This window comes from Mustela nigripes, chromosome 3 (genome assembly GCF_022355385.1).
Source record: "Mustela nigripes isolate SB6536 chromosome 3, MUSNIG.SB6536, whole genome shotgun sequence".
Classification (NCBI taxonomy): Eukaryota; Metazoa; Chordata; class Mammalia; order Carnivora; family Mustelidae; genus Mustela; species Mustela nigripes.
In genome coordinates this window covers 58122322-58141017 of record NC_081559.1, presented here as the reverse complement: position 1 = coordinate 58141017, position 18696 = coordinate 58122322, and the positions used below count along the sequence as shown (strand labels likewise).

The window sequence follows — 18696 nt, the reverse complement described above, 5'->3', positions numbered from 1 at the left end:
ACTGCTAGTGATATCTCCGTTAACATGAATTTCGTGTTAAGGTTCCTTGATTTTTTTCACATGGTTCATGTTTTGACTTTTGAGAAAAGATTTTTACAGTATAATTATTTGATTTTCAAAATTCATAGAGATGTGAGTCAGTTTTTTTCTCCTTTGAAAAACGAAGTTGAGAAAAGGGTCAGTTATAATTTCACCAGAAATTACCAGAAAATATTCGAATCTCAGCCAGTGTGTCTGGCCTCACTGTAATGTTCTCTCAATACAGCAGAAAAGAGATGGGAAAAATGTCACCCTTGACTTCCTGGCACCACCAAAGGCCAAATTAAGGACTTGAAAAAATCCTGAGCGGTGGTGTGAGTCACGTTTGCTAAGCCACTATATAATGTTAGCTGCTGTTTTTCCTGTCAGGTATATTTTAATTTCCATTCAAAACTAAATTACACTTCAAGCTTTCAGAAAAAGGTAAAATATTGTGGTATTAAATGGTTTCAACAACCATTTAAAATTATATGCCTATTAAGATTGATTTCACTGAGTAAAATATCTCTCTGTACCAAGGTCTGGAAATAGTTATTCTCTCTCTCTCTCTCTTCTTCCTTCCTTCCTTCCTTCCTTCCTTCCTTCCTTCCTTCCAGGGATTACTACTTGTGTGACGTGACATGGGTAAATGAAGAAAGGATTTCTTTGCAGTGGCTCCGAAGGATTCAGAACTATTCAGTCATGAATATCTGTGACTATAATAATGACACCAACAGTTGGAGAAAACCAGAGGTAAGGTTTAATGGTGATGCTCTGCTTCTAAAGCTACATGTGATCCAAGGATTCCACAAAAACGGGGAGAGTGAATGGTTGGGAATCAGCAAATAAAGTTTGAGCTTCTTGTCTTTCTGAGTCTGTCAGATCCTGAGGCAGTGAGTGAGTCTTGACTAACTTTTAGAGAGAATCTGATATTTGATGGTACTTCCATTTCATCTCTGCTCACTAGTCATACGGTTTCAGTTATGGATATTATCACTTAGGGAGGGGATGGTGATTGGAAACCCAAAAGATAGAATTTGATGTCAAAATTCAGACAGCCCAAGAAGGCCAGCAGCTGCAAGGTCAACAGAGAAAATATGGGGAGCAGAGAATGACTGACTGAGAATATGTGAAACAAAACTAGTATCAAAAGGCCACAAATCTCCTACCACCCTGTGACTATACTTCAGCAGTCAACAACTTTAGACTATAAATAGATAACAACCAGGCAGAGAGGGTGGCAACATTAAGACAAAGGCAAGTGTTATTTCATCCTTGAGGTGCTGGGGACGGGGGCAGGGCATTCCCCACAAGAAACCACAAGGTTCAGCCAAGCTAGTGAATCCGGATTAAAGCCCCTTTGGGAACGGCAGCCTCAGGAGGGGCAATGTCCAGGGAAGGGTTAGTGACATATGTGAAGGGCACCTCTCCAAACCCTTTTCTGGTAATGGGTTCTGTGCCAAGTGCCTCCCCCTCTACACACTTCCCACCTGGTTGGGCATAGTGAAGATTCTTGCTTCAGAAAGCTTGGGCACCCCTTGTCTTGATTTGTCAATTCATTTATTTATACAGCAAACAATGGATACCTACGCCCCAAGTTCTGTGCACAGCTCTGGATTTAAAACAAACAGAAACAAACCAATGAGACAACATGCTGGTCCCTAAAACGTGGTTATTTTAGTAGGGAATACCATTAGGATAATCCATAATAATAGTCTCCGTTTCTTGAACACTCAGGGTAGCCAGACACTGTGGAGACAGGGGTTCTGAGAGGTTCAGAAGGTCACGTGACAGCCGGACTCCAAACTAGGAAACCTAAGCTCTTTGCTGGTGAGAACTGAGGGTGGAGGTAGGCTGAGGCTCAGGTGCCGCTCTGAGGGGTTCGGACTTACTTGTAAGACACGGAGAGCTATTTCTAGGTGTTAAATAGGACAGGATCCTAATGAGCTAGAACTGTCGTCTGTGGCCACTAGAGGTCAGTGGGGGTTGAGCAGACTGGAAGAGGAGAAGAGAGGCAGGGTCTCTCCAACTGGGAGGTCAGGGCAGTGGACCAAGGGAAACCTGATGAGAACAGAAGCTAAGGCAGTAACGGTGGAGAAGGATGAGGGGAGTCAAAGAACCAGGAGGCAGGGGCTGAGGAGGTGGCTCTGAGGAGAGGAGGCATCTAGAGTGACTCCCAAGTCTCTGGCTCGGGTGAGCAGTGGCACCAAACAGAAGAACAAAGGCATCAGAACAAGCCGGTGGGAATGAGGCAAGATAAAGGACATCATCTTCTGTGCCGTGCGTGTTGAATTGAAAATGCCAGGGGAGCTTCCAGGGCCACATATGGAAGACAGAGCTCTAGGCAAGAGAGGGAACGGTCCTGATGCAATCCTATAAACAATCTGAGCACAAATACAATTATATAAATGGAGATAGTTTTCAATTATTTTAAGTACAATTTTGCTTCTGTTACCACGAGTTGCAGATAAAAAATAGAATTAATACCTCACTTCTCTCTGAAATGCTGCCCTTGTATTTTTCCCTCTCTAGGCACAAGAACACACTGAAATGAGTACCACTGGCTGGGTTGGAAGAGTAAGTGCTTTGAGTTATTTGTTTTTTGTGGTCTGGATCAGATACTCAGAGCTATTTGATACGCATATATTCCAAAGTAGGGCCCTGTGTTATTTGCTATTAATAGAGATATTACCTGACCCATTTCTCAAAATATTTAAATGCTCCCTGCGGAGATGTCTTTTCTTTTCTTTTCTTTTTTTTTTAAGATTTTATTTATTTATTTGACAGAGAGAGAGACCACAAGTAGACAGAGAGAGGGGGAAGCAGAGAGCACGATGCGGGGCTCTATCCCAGGACCCTGAGATCATGACCTGAGCCGAAGGCAGAGGCTTAACCCACTGAGCCACCCAGGTGCCCCAGAGATGTCTTTTCATGGGGAATACAGATCACACTCAGTGGGAAAAAGGAACAGGACAGATGAAAAGTTGAGAGCAGACAAAACAGAAGACATACTCTAGGCAGACGGTAGCTCCTGAAAAGTTAAAAAGCAACCACTGCTGAAAAGCAGCTAAGATGCTGAAGATGCCCACTGAGCTCACCTCTAAAGGCCTGTGCTCTGGAGGCAGCAAACATGGCTTCCACCCACAGTCTACACAGATGAGGAAGAAGCCATGGCTCTATGTGGCGGCAACTCAGCAGCGACTGCATCCATCCAGCAACCCTGCTGTGCACACCCCTTTGGAGGAACTCATACTCATGTGGCTTCACGCTTTACTAGGCCCCAGATGCAGAGTGGTATCCAAGAAATCACAGTGACCTGCAGAGACTTGTCACGCTTCTCATTTGTGCTGCGAGCGCTATGCCTTGGGCAGAATCACCAACCGTGAGGCCACCGGACCAGGGAAGCAAACACGTTATGGAAGGATCTCTAGCCGTTGTGGGCCCTCACAGAAAGACGATGAATAAATCTCACCTAATTCTTGTGACCACTTCTATTAAGCCCCCTTTAAGAGAGAAACAAAGGGACCGAAAGAAAAAGAAAATGTGAAGATTTCCTTCACATCTCTTGGGGCAGAGAGGGGAGGCCCGTGGTCCAGAAACAGGACCCCTTCCAGCTGGGCTCAGAGCTCCGATAGCATTCACACGTCCCTTTTCTTCAGGCTTTGATTGGGCAGAGGGGAGAGGTTTGCCAACATGAAAAGTGGTTTCCTCCATGGCAAGAGACACGCTACACTTCCTCACGACTCTTTGAAAAAAATATGTTTTTTCCTCTCTGTATTTAACCAGACAGATGCCACTTTTCACACATTTCTACTAGGCACAACTCCATCCAGGGGAAACAGGGAAATGTATTAAAAAGATAAGGCTGTGAACACAGGTCTAGAGAGGGGAATGTGTTTCAGAGCTCTGTAATGAGAACACCAAGTGTACTGCACGCTTCAGTTTGCTCCATAAATGAATCCACTTTGAATCACTAAATAGAAGAGGGAAGCATTTTTCTTCCTTTCCAAAATGGGAGCTGATAAGAGAGGAAACATCGAGGGTAAAGTGAACCAACAATTTTAAAAGACCATCTCCTACCTGCTCGCAAATGTAGTAAGGAAATCGAAGTCGTAAAGCGACATATTCCTTTCAGGCTGGGGTAGATATTCTTCTGCTGAAACTACATTATGTTCTGAGAACGATCTTTTATTGAACCGTGAAAAATGGAAATTTTATACTGTATTTCCATACAACTACTTTTTTGGTAAATTGTTGATCCTATTTAACAAAATGAAAAGGCATACAATAAAAATGGTAACTATAAGAATGTTTCCACGTGAAATACACAACAGACATTCCTTACAGTATCCAGTCCAGAAATGGTTAAAGAGATTTTGGCTTTCAAAAAGAAATATGTATTTAAAAAGGAGGAAACGAATCCCTCAAATTAAAAACCACCTCTTATCTGAAACAGTAAAAATAATAGTCTGTTTGAAACAAACAAACCAAACAGAAAGCAATCGCTCACGGATGCCAGGAGGGAAGGGGCGAGGGGAATGGGCAAAATAGGTGAGGGAAATTAAGATGTACGAACTCCCAGTTATAACAGAAATAATAATAGTCTGTTTCAAGAAAGCACATCTGTGACACTGAGGAAATTTACTTCTTAAAAATGAAAGACAAATGCTAAGTTTTGCACATTTATAGCCAGAAGTCATAGAGTCATCCTTCACAGAGAGATGTCCAGAGATAACAATACCACAGCTACGTGCGTAAGCCTCTTTATGTGCTTTATGTGCTTTCTCTCGTTTACTCCACGTAAAGAATTCTCTGAGAGATCTTTTTGTCTGCATTTTCTAGAGTGTCTTTTGAGACACTCTGGTTTCACTTGGCAAGTAAATGAAGCATGGGTTTTGGGCAGGGGTGTTGAGAGGACTTTCAAAAACTAAAGTTGGTGCTGAGATGAGACTGATGTGCCCTCATCTGTTTTTTTGTTTGTTTGTTTGTTTTCTATTATTCTGTAGTTCAGGCCTTCAGAACCTCATTTTACCTCTGATGGGAAGAGCTTCTACAAGATCATCAGCAACCAAGATGGCTACAAACACATTTGCCTATTCCAAATAGATAAGCAAGTAAGTATTCTTACATAATTTATTTCGGGTTGATCTCTTTTTTAATGAGACTAAGTTGAAGGGGAAATCATTTAGTAAAGTCAGTCAGTATGTATCAATAATCCAGCTGGTTGAACTTCTGGAGTGGTGTCTGGAGGATGATGGGATAGTGAGGAGAAACCCAAGGAGAGTAAGATCATCTAAATTGCTGCTATAAAAGATTCAACCCTCCACTTCAATTAGAGAGTTTAATAAACATCTTTTCTTAAAAAAAAAAAATCCCATCAGGATTGCACGTTCATTACAAAAGGAGCTTGGGAAGTCATCGGAATAGAAGCTCTCACCAGTGATTACCTGTGAGTATTCTAATAATGGATAGGAGGCAAACATACTCGTTGCAATCACACCCTCTATGCCCAGAAATAGGGGAAAATCTCCTACAAATAAAGAATAGTCTATTTGGAATGTGTTCAGTACTTTTTTCTTTTAACATACGGAAGCCTTAATGATTTTCACATATGCTTAGCAGACTTGATACCCTGCCACCAAGCAGCTCTACCTCTTGCTCTTACCTGCTTTACATTAGCAGAGCTGCAGCCTCTTTTTCTTAAGCGTCTTGCAGCACCGCACCAGCATAGGGGCATTTCGTTACATTTTAACTGGCACTGGATTTTTGGAAGGCTTAGAGAGGCTATTTCATTTTATCTGTCCACATCTCGGCCTTTCTCTGGAAAACGGAAAGCTTTGCCGAGGCTGTCAACTACCATGCACGAGTTGGTGGAAAGGGACTGTTATTTTCCATTAGAATCTAAGGCATTTCTAGAATTCATTATCGGGTCTCACTAGGGACTATTGATGCCACTGCCCAAAGCAGTTTTTGAAAGACATCCTTAGAAGGGGCTCTGCTCCTGTCAGAAAGATGGGGTTCCTGCCTTCCAGTAGCTTGGGCTAGAAAAACAGAAAATACGGAAAACAATGTAGGTACGTGGTTGTCCAGCCTTACTTTTCTCACAAAAGACCTTTTTTGAGTTTTTACTTGCCACTTGAATGACGGGATCAATCCCTGCATCCAGATATTTTAGTCTGCTTTAAAAATGGAATCTCTGGGGGCACCTGTGTGGCTTGGTGGGTTAAAGCCTCTGTCTTCATCGGCTCAGGTCCTGGGATCGAGCCCCGCATCAGGCTCTCTGCTCAGCGGGAAGCCTGCTTCCTCCTCTCTCTCTGCCTGCCTCTCCGCTTACTTATGATCTCTCTTTCTGTCAAATAAATAAATAAAATTTTTTAAAACAAAAAGTGAAATCTCTTATTTAGAGATGACGGGAAACATGACTTCTGGGGCAGAGCGGGCAGGGAAAAATGATATGATAAGGGCCAGCATGAATGTTTGGTGTTGAGTCAAATAGAGTGTACTTGACTTTTTTAAAAAACATAATTAATATATATTTCATTTGTTTTCTTTCCAGATACTACATTAGTAATGAATATAAAGGAATGCCAGGAGGAAGAAATCTTTATAAGTAAGAACTGAATCAAATTGTTGACTTGAGTCTTTCTAGCTGAAGAGCAATTTCTGATTTTGTTTTTGTTTTTGCTTTTTTCCGTGCCTTAAGTAACTGAAGTTGTAACTGAGCACTTTCATTCCCTTATAAATCAAACTCTGGGTGTCAACAAAAGAGAATGACTTTATTAGATGTTTTGTGTTATTCCCAAACAATGGAAAGTTTGAGGTTATTATGAATTAATTCATGTATTTGTTGCACATTAAAAAAGAAAATGTTTTGAGCATTGCCTTAGCATTCTGGTACCTTTAAAACTAAAATATGGCATTATTCAATTCTGTCTTTTCGTTTATTCTTTCATCAAACACTTAATTTCCACCATTGGTTTACAGAATCCAACTGAGCAACTACACAAAGGTGACATGCCTGAGTTGTGAACTGAATCCAGAAAGATGTCAGTACTATTCTGTATCATTTAGTAAAGAGGCAAAGTACTATCAGCTGAGGTGTTCGGGTAAGTGTGAACTGCCAAGGGGAGAGCAGCACAGGTACTACCATGTCTGTCTGTCTATCTGAAGTGGTTCCTTGCATTCCCTGCATGCTTTTCCCGCTTTCCAAAGGCAACCAACTGAGCCACCCAGGCATCCCTCTCCTGGCTCATCCTGCCCATCTTTCCCTTTCTGTGTCCAGTCTGGGAAACACTCTTTCTGCCCTGCTTAGTTTTCTCCTCTTGAATCTGAGGAGCTTTTGAAATCACCTGCCTCCTTCTCTTCAAGCACATCTAAGTGGTACGTTAACCACCTTTCCTCCCATTCTAACCAAGAGAGTTGCATGGCTTGCTTTTGACTGAACATACAACAAATATACACACACTGGAGACTATGTAGAGCTGAGGTACTTCACTTTACACACACACACACACAAACACACATTTTTATTGTATTTTTTTCATTATTATTTTGTGTACTTGCCCCTTTAGATGAGAAAAATGTATGTGAGTAGTGTCTATCACCCATCCTGCTCATGGCTCCATCTTCTGTTGCTTTTTTATTATTGTTTTCTTTATTGTTAATGAAGAACTTGGCAAGGACGGACCACGGCACCTCCACAGGTCACACAGCTAATAAGAGGCACAACAGGATTCAAGCACAGGTCTCTACCTCCTGAGCCCTCCTGAGCCCTCCAATAAGCCCTCTGCTAGATGACTTCTCAAAGTGAAAGAATCTGGGTATTCTGAAAAAGAATTATCCCTTACGGGAAAGAGACCTCCAAACCACCTATCGGAACCTTTATGTACAAGCACATTTTCTTTATTATTACATCTTTCTCTCTCTCTCTTTCTTTCTTTCTTTTTTTTTTTTTCCTATGATTGTTTTTAGTCACCATTTTTTGGGCAGACACTTTATACTAGGAACTGTGCTAAAAGTTTTATATTTGTAGTCTTGTTTGATTCTTAAGAAAACTCTATAAAGTAGATATTATTCTCCTTTTATATGTAAAAAGATCAAAACATAGATATATTGTCATACAGCAGGTAAGCCAGGGTTCAAACCCAGGTCTTTCTAATGCCTTCACTGTGGTTCTGATCAAGAGTAAAACATTAATATTATCTAAATGCATCAAAATTAAATAGCTCACCAAATAGCTTTTCTATACATTACCTTCTAGTCTGCAACTACCACAGTTGGGATAAATAGTGAAGATATGTTCATGCGAGAAAAACACTTTTGCATGCCAGAAAGGAATCGCTTATCCAAGTGAGGCACTGTGCAGATGTGCCCCCTGGCTCACGACTCCGTGGGGTGGAGGCAGTGGGAGGGAAATCCGCCCCTCCCCCTGGCTGAGGCTGGCTCCAGAGCTCCGCCCTAAAGGGGCGGGGCCGGAGAGCAGCGTGGTCATCGCCAGACTGTCCCTTTAGGGCTGGGAAAGAAAAATAGCAGTGTCAAGGGTCCTTTGGCTTAGTTCACAGTTGAGGAAACGGAGGCAGCATGCCCAAGGCACTCAACCCGGCCAGAGGTTCATTTTCTGCTTCATTCTACTGAGCCCTGTAGCTTTTCGGTAATCCTTCTTAATCTCAAATTGCATCTATTTTGGGCCCCTGGGTGGCTCAGTTGGTTAAGTGATTGTCTTCGGCTCAGGTCATGTTCCTGGGGTCACAGGATCGAGTTCCGTTCTGCCATGCAGGGAGCCTGCTTCTCCCTCTGACCCTTCCTCTTCTCATGGGCTCTCTCAAATAAATAAATAAAATCTTAAAAAAAAAAAAACCTGCCCCTATTTCAAAGAATAGGAAAAACAGCTAACTTAGTAAGTCCCTCTTCTACAGTGATATTTATTCTATCACAGTTATTTGGTATTAAAATCATATCAAAGTTAAGTGGTATCAAATGGCCATTTTTGAAAAAAATATGTTATTTTCTTTTCTTAAAAAGCCTCACCTAAAACATTTTTCCTGTTAACAGGCCCTGGTCTGCCCCTCTATACTCTGCATAGGAGCAGTGACGATAAAGGTATTTTCTAGCATTTTACTTTTCCTTTGCTTCTTAGTGTGTGTGAATAGGATCAACATGTACTTAGAATAGTGAGGTGTGTGTTCTGTGTTTTTGTTTTGTTTTATTTTGTTTTTTGCTTTTAGTGTTTAAACAATGATTTGAACTCAAGGTTTATAATCTAATGTATAGTCCCATCAGTGAATTGCCACTTGTTCATTAGCTCTTTGCACAATCCGATTTCTTCACATTGTTAATGAATTACTGCCGTCTGAAATATTTGTTTAGAATTGAGAGTCCTGGAAGACAATTCAGCTTTGAATAAAATGCTGCAGGATGTCCAGATGCCCTCAAAAAAACTGGATTTCATTATTTTGAATCAAACAAGTAAGTTGAATTTCTTTAGGAATAGAACTGTTCCTGGAAACACCAATAAAAATATAACTAAATGTGATAATTTGATCTGAAAATACACATTTTATGTTATATGTACTTCTAATTTGAGGTTATTTTTCCTATGAAAAATTTTGTTATGAGAACTGCTAGTTTTTCATTCTTTTTGTTTTAAAATAGAATACCACTCTATGTAAAAGTTATTCTGTTAAAAGGAAAACATTTGGAAAAAAAAAATACACACTATTGCTACTTTGGTTTCATTCTGTTAGTAACTCGGTTCTACTATAAAGTATTAATTGAGTGTTTAACTTAGTGTTATCCTGATATATTTTACCTACAACCCAAAGAGTTAAAAAAAAATCTGAAGTGATTGTATAAAAAAATTAAGGTTGGCTGTAAAATGTTAAAACTTCAATCTCAGGAGAGAAATCTTGAATTTTTCCTGACCTTCTCCCTGCCACAGTTAGCCTGGTCCCTGTGCTGGATGCCTGAACAGGAATGGTGTGCAGGAACCACTGAGAAAGGGGGTGAAGAGAGGTGATCTTTGAGTAGGAAAGTTTGTAGTTTATTCATTTGTATTTGTTTGCTGTTTTTCCCATTAAGAGCTAATTACTCATGGGAGATGGGGGGATCCTTCAAGATTGATTTAAGGTTTTTTTTTGTTTTGTTTTGTTTTTTAATATAGGATAATAATAAAAAAGATGCAAAAAGATCCAGTAGTAAAGATCCATCCAATTTTAAATGGCAGGAAAAGCGCTGAGGAGTAGAGGGTACTTGGGAAGAAGAGCTTAGAGCAGGGCTACTCAAACTCAACATGTGTATGAATCACCGGGAGCCTTTTTAAGGATCTGTGATCCAACAAGGCAGGGTGAGCCCAGGGTTTGTAATTCGCTCGTAGGTGATGCCGGTGATGCTGGCATGATGGCCAAGGACTTAGAGTTCGGGAGAGCCACCTGGGCTGCTAGGACAGAAGGTGCTGCTTACTGAGATTTGAAAGACAGTGGGGGACCCGGGAGGTTTTGGCTCAGGGAAACCAGGGTTGGATGGACAAACTGATAGAGAGGAGAGTGAGGTTGGGTCTGCCGGAGCTGGACAGTCCAGCTGGGGGGTGGTTGTACGTTCAAACTCCAGGAAGTGGGGTAGGGGGTCGTTGAGGAGGGGCAGAAGGAGGTGAAACTGGGGATTATAGAGAACCTCGCACCCCACCCAAAGCAGGGTGGGGACAGTATCTTCAGAGAGATGGAACTAAAACCCTTCTAATCAACTAGGACAAATTCAAAAGAGAGAGCAAATGGTGGGTTTGGCATATTTATTTAAAACATCATGATCAACACATAGTTTGACATTCTACTGCAAAAGAAGAAAGACTTAAATTTTTGTTCTTATAAGCACATTTAGTCAGAAGGGATATATTTAAAATATAAAATCCAAATTGAAGAGAAATCTATCTATTGAAGAGAAATCTGTCTATATAAAGATCTTACTCTTAAACCTTTCTTTTTTCCTCAACTAAAATAATTTTAACAACAACAAAAAAAAAATAAAAGAAAGAAAGAAAAGAAAGATAAACATAAAGAAGAAGCAGCTCTAGAGATATGAATTTTTTTCCCCTATAGGTTAAATCTACTGAAGCTAGAAATAATCTGATTAAAATATAGGACATCTCTCGATCTCTCTCTAAGATTTATTAATCTAACTCATCATCTTAACTTGGGAGCAAAGGAAACCAATTCATTATTTATGGACAAATTTTATTAAACTGATGCTAAATCAAGCACAGAGAATTAAACAGATCTGCAGATCATACAGAACGTACACAGCAGTCTGCTCCATGTAAACCTGATTTCATCTGTGAAACACAGAGCTGAAAATGGGAACTCAGCTTTGCGGTCTGGGATGGCAATAAGAATTACAAAAATGTTATTAAATCAGAATTTTAAAATAGAATTAGGGCCAACTAAAAATCCTAAACATCTTCAAGGAAATTCAAGAAGAGGAAAACATTTTGGAGGAAAACTTAGAACATAAGCCATAAACAAACTAGATAAGTAGATCAGATGCCAAAGAACAGAATCATAAAAACAAAACATTAGCAATTCTAAGATGCACTTTTATTTTACAAGGCACCAATATATTTAATATATATATTAAAAACAACTTTATTGCTTTCATCTTAACTAGTATTCTAACCTGAAAGAGAGTATTTTCATATTTTAAAGACATACTGAATCCAAGCAGTTCATTTTCTTTTTCTATCATAATTTAACAAATTGTTGAATACTAGCTATGATTTATTACCGCACAGACACTAGATCATGTGCTAATAATTACTCATAATTTACTAATGAATCTTTCTGTTTGTTTAGAATTCTGGTATCAGATGATCTTGCCTCCTCATTTTGATACATCCAAGAAATATCCTCTACTAATAGATGTGTAAGTATTCAAGAGGAGGGAATACATTAGAAGTTAACTATTAGACATCTTTTACTCAGTGCAGCCTACAGAAAATTAAAGCCAAATGCATCCTTTGTCTCTTCCTGAATCGCTGTGAAGCAATTTGACTATGTCCTTCCATTTTGCAATCACATACCCAAACCTTTGTTTTCTACCATCTTTCGAATGAAGAAAGACACCCTTCTGTCGTAATGACATATGGTTCTTTAGTTTTGATTTTTTTCTCTGAACTACAAGGGAATTCCAAAGGAATTTTCAGGTCACCAGTTTTATCTTTACCTTATAAACATTTTAACATGAGAGATGGGTATTAATAGCCTTCACAACTTTTTTACCCCTAAACTTGCCCAAATGTCACCATTAGTGGCTTTTGATGCATTAAGACATCAAGTTTCTCTGCCTTTAGTTCCTGAAATACCACTGCCTGGTAGCTTTCATTCCCCTCCTTGGTGAAGATATGATGTGATATAGGAAATTGTTCATTACAATCCAGACTTCTTCAAGTCTCAGAAAAAGTTCTGAAGTCACACATCTTTGAACAGTAAATGTAAACTCATGCAAACTCTAAATGTGGCATCTTCGTAAAATGTTTTTGATAATGACTGGGAATACATTTTACTTTAATCCTTCTAATATTGCCCAGACCTCACACATAATGCCACAACACTGCTCCTCCTGCCCTAGATTGTCTCATTTCCTTATATAAAAATAAGACAAAAACAAACCCAACAAATGTGCCCGCTGTGGGCTGCCTGCCAGGTGATTTGCAAACAGATGTGAGGAGTTCTGTTGGGCCCATTATACAGAAAAGGAAACTGAGACTCGAGAACATCACTTTTCCGTGTAACCACCACCACCAAAAACAGAAGAGAGGTGTTAGCATCCAACACAGCCTTGTTGTCCTGTATTTACAGTTCCATGTAAACAAAACATAAAACCTCAGAGAAAGAGAAAAAGGTATTTTAAACTTCCAGATGTGCTGTTTGATTTTCAGTAAGCCTAGCTTTGACTACAGTGACATTAATTTGCTTTGGGTGTTAGCCCCAATAAAGGAAACCGATATTTTAGGAAAGAGTGAGACTTTTATCCTCTTCAGCTCCCCAGTGAGGAAAAAACATGGCAAATTTACTGCCTGTTTCTTTTTAATTGTTTTCCTCTTACCATCCTTAGATGTCCAAATCTTTGTTTTCTGTTTTTAAAAATAATGTTGTTTAATCTTAGGGGGTAGAGTAACTTGACACATAACTAATATTAAGGGAATTTATTACCCTACACAATCTAAAATCATTGAAAGGACCAAGGCATTTCACACGTTGTTAAACAATGTTTACTCTCCCAAGAAATGCATGAATGCATTCTTCTTTTTAAATTTAGAATGTTACAATATTTAGTTTACAGTGAAAGTAATACAATGTTTGTTTAAAACCAAAGTTCTTTTGGCTTCCATCCCTAAGAAGAACAAAGGCATGCAAATGGAGGGGACAGTGAGCAGACCAGTAGGAGAGTTGGGGTGGGAGGAAGAGGTACTGGAGAAGGTCTGCGTCCAGGAGCCCCAGAGATCATGCAAACGTGACATGTTTAAGTGAGATGCAAGGAGCTATTGGGAAATTGTCTTGATTAACACATGGCAATGACAGGGCTTGTTGGAGATTGTGCACCCAGCTGTGTGGGAGTGGGGTCTAACCTGTCCAGATTGCAGATAGCAGGGAGTTAAGCTCGTTGATAAATAGAATGCAGTTGTCAATATCGCCTACTTCTTTCTGCTTTGAAGTTTTGAGGAATAGTGGTCATTCATACCTTGGCTCAGTCCACAGTGATTTGTGAAGCCTTGGTGTGCAACCTCGTGCTGGAACTTGATGGGGGTGGTATGCAGTGCATATCACGCAGCAGTCAAGCCCTCTTTTGGGAAGTTCCAGCCTAGGAAATACACATGTAGTGTAGGAGTGCTTGCAAGCCAGGGGGGAAAGGATATAGTCAAAGCTGCATTTATTGTCATCCTCATTAATTTTTCATAACACATCCCTATCCCAATTATTAAGTATTTATTTCTTTGATTTCTAAGAAATATATGACTTAGAAAATGTTGGTCTATGAAGTCTGTGTTTGATACTGATCTTCAAAGGTAAAACTGATGGGCATCTTTGAAGGAAACACACAGCCATTATAGTCATGTTGCCAAGTTTTAGAGGAACCATGTTGAACACCCTGGTGGCTGGCACAATTTCAGCCTCATGGTCGGGAAAGACGCATACTTCTTGTCCACAGGGACTAGAAACACAGGCACTCCTCATTTGATTCAGAAAAACCACAAAGGCTAACAATTTGGGATTTTTCACAGATATGCAGGCCCGTGTAGTCAAAAAGCAGACGCTATCTTCAGACTCAACTGGGCTACTTACCTTGCAAGCACAGAAAACATTATCATAGCTAGCTTTGATGGCAGAGGAAGTGGTTACCAAGGAGATAAGATCATGCATGCAGTCAACAGAAGACTGGGAACATTTGAAGTTGAAGATCAAATTGAAGCAGCCAGGTGAGTGACTAGGAGATGAATCCGAAGGTCATCTGATTCTTCCCTCTCAATTTATATTTTAAAGTTGTAAAGTGGAAAGAATGTCAGGTGTCCTAGGGGAAGTCATTTGTGTTTGGTGTACATTTTTAGTGAAGATATAACACTTAGATAAAAATATATGTCATTAGAGACTTATATAAAGGTTAAAAAAGACTTATTTCTTAAATTCCTCTCTGTGACTCTAGAAAGGAGTTGGTGTACGTGTTAGCACCTTCTGGGAACAGAGACTCAAAATTCATCAAGCACATGGGCAAACTGAGGAATAAATGCTTCCCTGGGGTAAAAATCTAACTAAACAAGTGGACCATCCCTGTAGTCAATGGCAAGTGAAGGAGTCCAGTGTACTTGCACAGCATAGGAAGCTACATTACATGTGACAGCTATCTGTCCTAGGAGTGGCTCCTACAGTCGGGATGAAGGTTACTCTGCCACTTGGGGAGAATTGTGGGGCACCGCCATCTTTGCTCACAATTATGAGAGCTTCAGTAAGTATGAGTCACATCTCATTCTGGTGCTTTCTAGTCATGAGTTCACAGATAAATGTTGTGGTCTGGCTTGGGAGAGATGTTACTGATGAATAATGGTTCCCACGTAGCACACGTGTACATGGGCAGTGTTTTACCTGTATTGTCATGGGAACTGCACAGCACCCCTAGGAGGTGGGGATCTGTGTCCCATGCTTCAAGAAGAAAATGCAGGCTCTTAGTTTTGGTAATTTGCCAGGGGAAGTCATAATCTAAATCAAGGTCTCCCAACTCAACTCAGAATGCTTTCTCCAGTTCAACCGTGCTCAACTGGCAAATAGGAAATGCAGTCTTTGAGTTTCTATAACCAAGTGCCTGGATGTCTGGGGAAGCATGACAAGTGGTTGATTTAAAATAATGTTAAGAAATCATAAACTAGGAAATGCAGAAAAATTATGAATGGTGAGATGGGTGGAGGAAAATGCCTTTAAAAACCAGAAACAACCAAAGAGAAGAGAAGAGGACAACTGATTTAAGTGTCCCTAAGTCTCTTACACCATCGTTGACGATGAGATATTTTCCTTCAAAGCCAAATAGAGAAGTTTAGATTCAAGAGAGACGATAAACGGTTCAGGAGTAGGGCTGTCATATTTTAAAACTAAAATTGTATTTATCCAGACTGATCCTCTCTGAGAGAGGGTGGAGTGTCGGGGCTTCTCAAATCCAAAATTACATAATTGGGTATCCACAATATACATCTCCAGTTTAAAAAGTTAATGAGATGTAGTGTATTTATACAGTAGAATGCTAATTCAGCAACTAAAGAGAGGTGTATACTGCAGTGTAGATGAATCTTACAGGCTGTTGAATGAGAGAAGCCAGGCATGAAAGTGTATCTCCTGTATGACCTATTTTATATAAAGTCCAAAACCAAGCACAAATTGGAATCATATAAAAGGAAAACATTTCTTTTTTTTTTTTTCTTTTTTCTTTTTGCAAAGGGAAAATGACCCAGAGGCTTCTGGGGCATGATAGTGCACTCTCTCTCAGTTCAAGGATATGCTTGTTCTGTAAGGTTTATCAACTTGTACACTCCTGCTTTGGTGCACATTTCTATACATATATGTATACTAAGTTTTGAAAGTTTACAGGGAGAAGATAATGAGTTGAAAATGACGTACTTCTAATACTGTTTAACTTGGGGCCGCCTAAGCCATATCTATAATTGAGAACACAAAAATTCCCAAAGTCACGTATAGGTCAATGCAAGGGTCCTCACCCCCCATCAGTACTACAAAGGTTAAAGGGCCGCATTTGCTAGATTGCTTCTTAAAGCAAACAAATTACCTTTTGATGTAAAAGATTTTAAAATGTGCGTGCACAAAACATTTTTCTTATTTCTTTAACGGGGTACAAATCCTGAGCACAGTTTAATGGCAAAAAGACTTCTTAATCCATCAAGGAAAGATTGGTTTCTACTTAACGGTGCTCAGCTAACTAATCAACACCCAGCAGAAGAAGGGATTTATTTAGAGAATGGTGTTTAAGTTCTCAGGTAGGGGGCCCAGAGACCTTCCTAAGCCCTGCCCAGATGTTCTCTGTGCCCCTCTACTTCTCCATTGCGGGGGCAGCCTCTCTTCAACTGAAAAACATCTGGAGAGATTTAAATTCAATTATGTAAAGAAAAGTGCATCTGGGCTGCAAATTTTTATATAAAGCTGTGAAAAAAACTGCCAGGATTTGTTTTCTGCGAATGATACACACACACACACACACACACACACACACAGTCACACAGTCAAAATTTTTATGGACTCCAACAAAAGTAAACCTTGTTCATCTGGCTCTTAAGTTAAAAAAAAAAAAAGTAGACATCCATCTCAAGTGCTTATTTGATTGTTGGCCATAATTAATCTTAGGTTCCATCAGGAACAAACAGCAAATGGCAGGGTTTCACATTTGTGTCTTTATGTACTTATGCTAGTTTTCTATATACAATGCAATACTAATTCGTGGACTTTTTGCATGTATTTTAGACAATTTTCAAAAATGGGATTTGTGGATGACAAGCGGATTGCAATTTGGGGCTGGGTGAGTATTTGTTTGGCTATGAATCTGTGTCCATATAGTTAGTGATTATAACCCAGAGCATGATAATGTATCTTTGGCATGTAAATATTTAGAGATGAAAATCAGGCGTTTTTAATCTAAGAAGTCCCCGATAAAATGTCTTAGAACTCTAGGTGGTGAGTCCCTGCTAGTCAGGTGTGTATCTCCGCTTACTATGATTAAGGAGGAGGGTTTGGGAGGTAAGGAAGGTAGAGAAAGAGGGAGAGAGGTTGGAAAGGTGAGCAGGAGAGAGTGAAGGAGGGGGATTTTCTCGTGAGTCAAAGTCAGTAAAGATCTAGTGTAGACTGATCTTTTCTCTTTAAGTACTGCCCGGCAATTTTTTGATGCTTTTCCCACTTAGACCTATCAAGCAAAGGGACCAGGGCTCTGAAAGTGTAGTCTTTAGATATTGTCCAATTAAGGCCAATTTAAGCCCTTCTCTACCATGCTTTCTATCTCTAAAGAGGCACAGTATATAAAGATGTGAGAAATATGGAAACTGCGACTCGCTTACCATATGTCCTGAATTCCTTTACCTCTATAAAAATAACCATTTCCATTCCTTAGTCATATGGAGGGTACGTAACCTCCATGGTCCTGGGAGCCGGCAGTGGCGTGTTCAAGTGTGGAATAGCTGTGGCACCTGTCTCACGGTGGGAGTACTATGGTATGTCATTACTTTCAGGTACAAAAAGATACAGAGTGTTGACCTTAAAGTTTCAAGGACAAAACCATTCCTTTTTGAGTTTCACTGTTTCTATAGGAAATAAGCTTATTCATTGTAGATGCGCCTTCTAGATATCTATAATCAAATGATCTCTCTTATTCTGCTATTGTGAAAGTCTAGGTGGTATTGTTATCTATTACTTAGTTATCAACAAATTCTGTTTTCTAAACGTCAAAATATCCATAATGCTACATTTCGGCAGATAAGCCCTTCCTTATCTTATTTTAGTTTGGGTTTTGGGGCTTCATATATTAACTGAATAAAAGAAGCATGTATTTTTTTTTTTTCTTCCAGTAAAGGTCAAATAAAGAAGGGTTTGGATGGAAAGACGGGAGTAAGGATTGGGGCAATTCCTGGGCTGTCTGTTTTATTTCCCCCACTGTCTCTAAGTTAGTGAAAACCACTCTAGGATCTCTTCTTCATCACTGAGAAATAATTCTATAAGGCATCATACACACATAAGACTTTAATTCCCCAGGGAGAGAGAGTAAACATTGGAACACTAGGTAGGGGTAAAGAGTCAGAAGTGGTGAGAAGATGAATTATTTTCCTGTATCTTTTCAGAACCCATCTCAAGTACTTTATGTGATAGACTCATTGAAACAAATATGCTCATTACATAGTTTCCCCCCATTGTATGGCAGTACCAATCTTGTAGGAAACCCTTTCTTAAAGGCCAAGAACATCCAATGTAATAAATAAATAAATAAATAAATAAATAAATATTTCTATCTTTCTGTTAAAAAAAAAATGGAAATCATACTTCTGATTCAGTCCACACAGGATGGATTTGTTTTCGTAATACTTTCCTGCTTCCTACTAATTATGCTGTTGGATAGCTTGTTTTTGGAGACCTCTGGTGGTCAATAAAATAA

At 39.7% G+C, this 18696-nt stretch overlaps 1 protein-coding gene across 2 annotated transcripts in view; it reads left to right on the top strand.

Moving 5' to 3' along the window:
- Nucleotides 1-18696, top strand: part of DPP4 (dipeptidyl peptidase 4) — a 79237-nt gene that overhangs the window by 46060 nt on the left and 14481 nt on the right. For both annotated transcript variants that reach the window (XM_059394079.1, XM_059394078.1), the window contains exons 11-22: nt 636-771; nt 2551-2595; nt 5025-5132; nt 5400-5467; nt 6575-6628; nt 7003-7124; nt 9070-9117; nt 9385-9483; nt 11859-11928; nt 14288-14482; nt 17022-17076; nt 17662-17761. In XM_059394079.1, the coding sequence (XP_059250062.1) occupies nt 636-771; nt 2551-2595; nt 5025-5132; nt 5400-5467; nt 6575-6628; nt 7003-7124; nt 9070-9117; nt 9385-9483; nt 11859-11928; nt 14288-14482; nt 17022-17076; nt 17662-17761 (1100 nt within the window). The remainder of the gene's footprint in view (nt 1-635; nt 772-2550; nt 2596-5024; nt 5133-5399; nt 5468-6574; nt 6629-7002; nt 7125-9069; nt 9118-9384; nt 9484-11858; nt 11929-14287; nt 14483-17021; nt 17077-17661; nt 17762-18696) is intronic.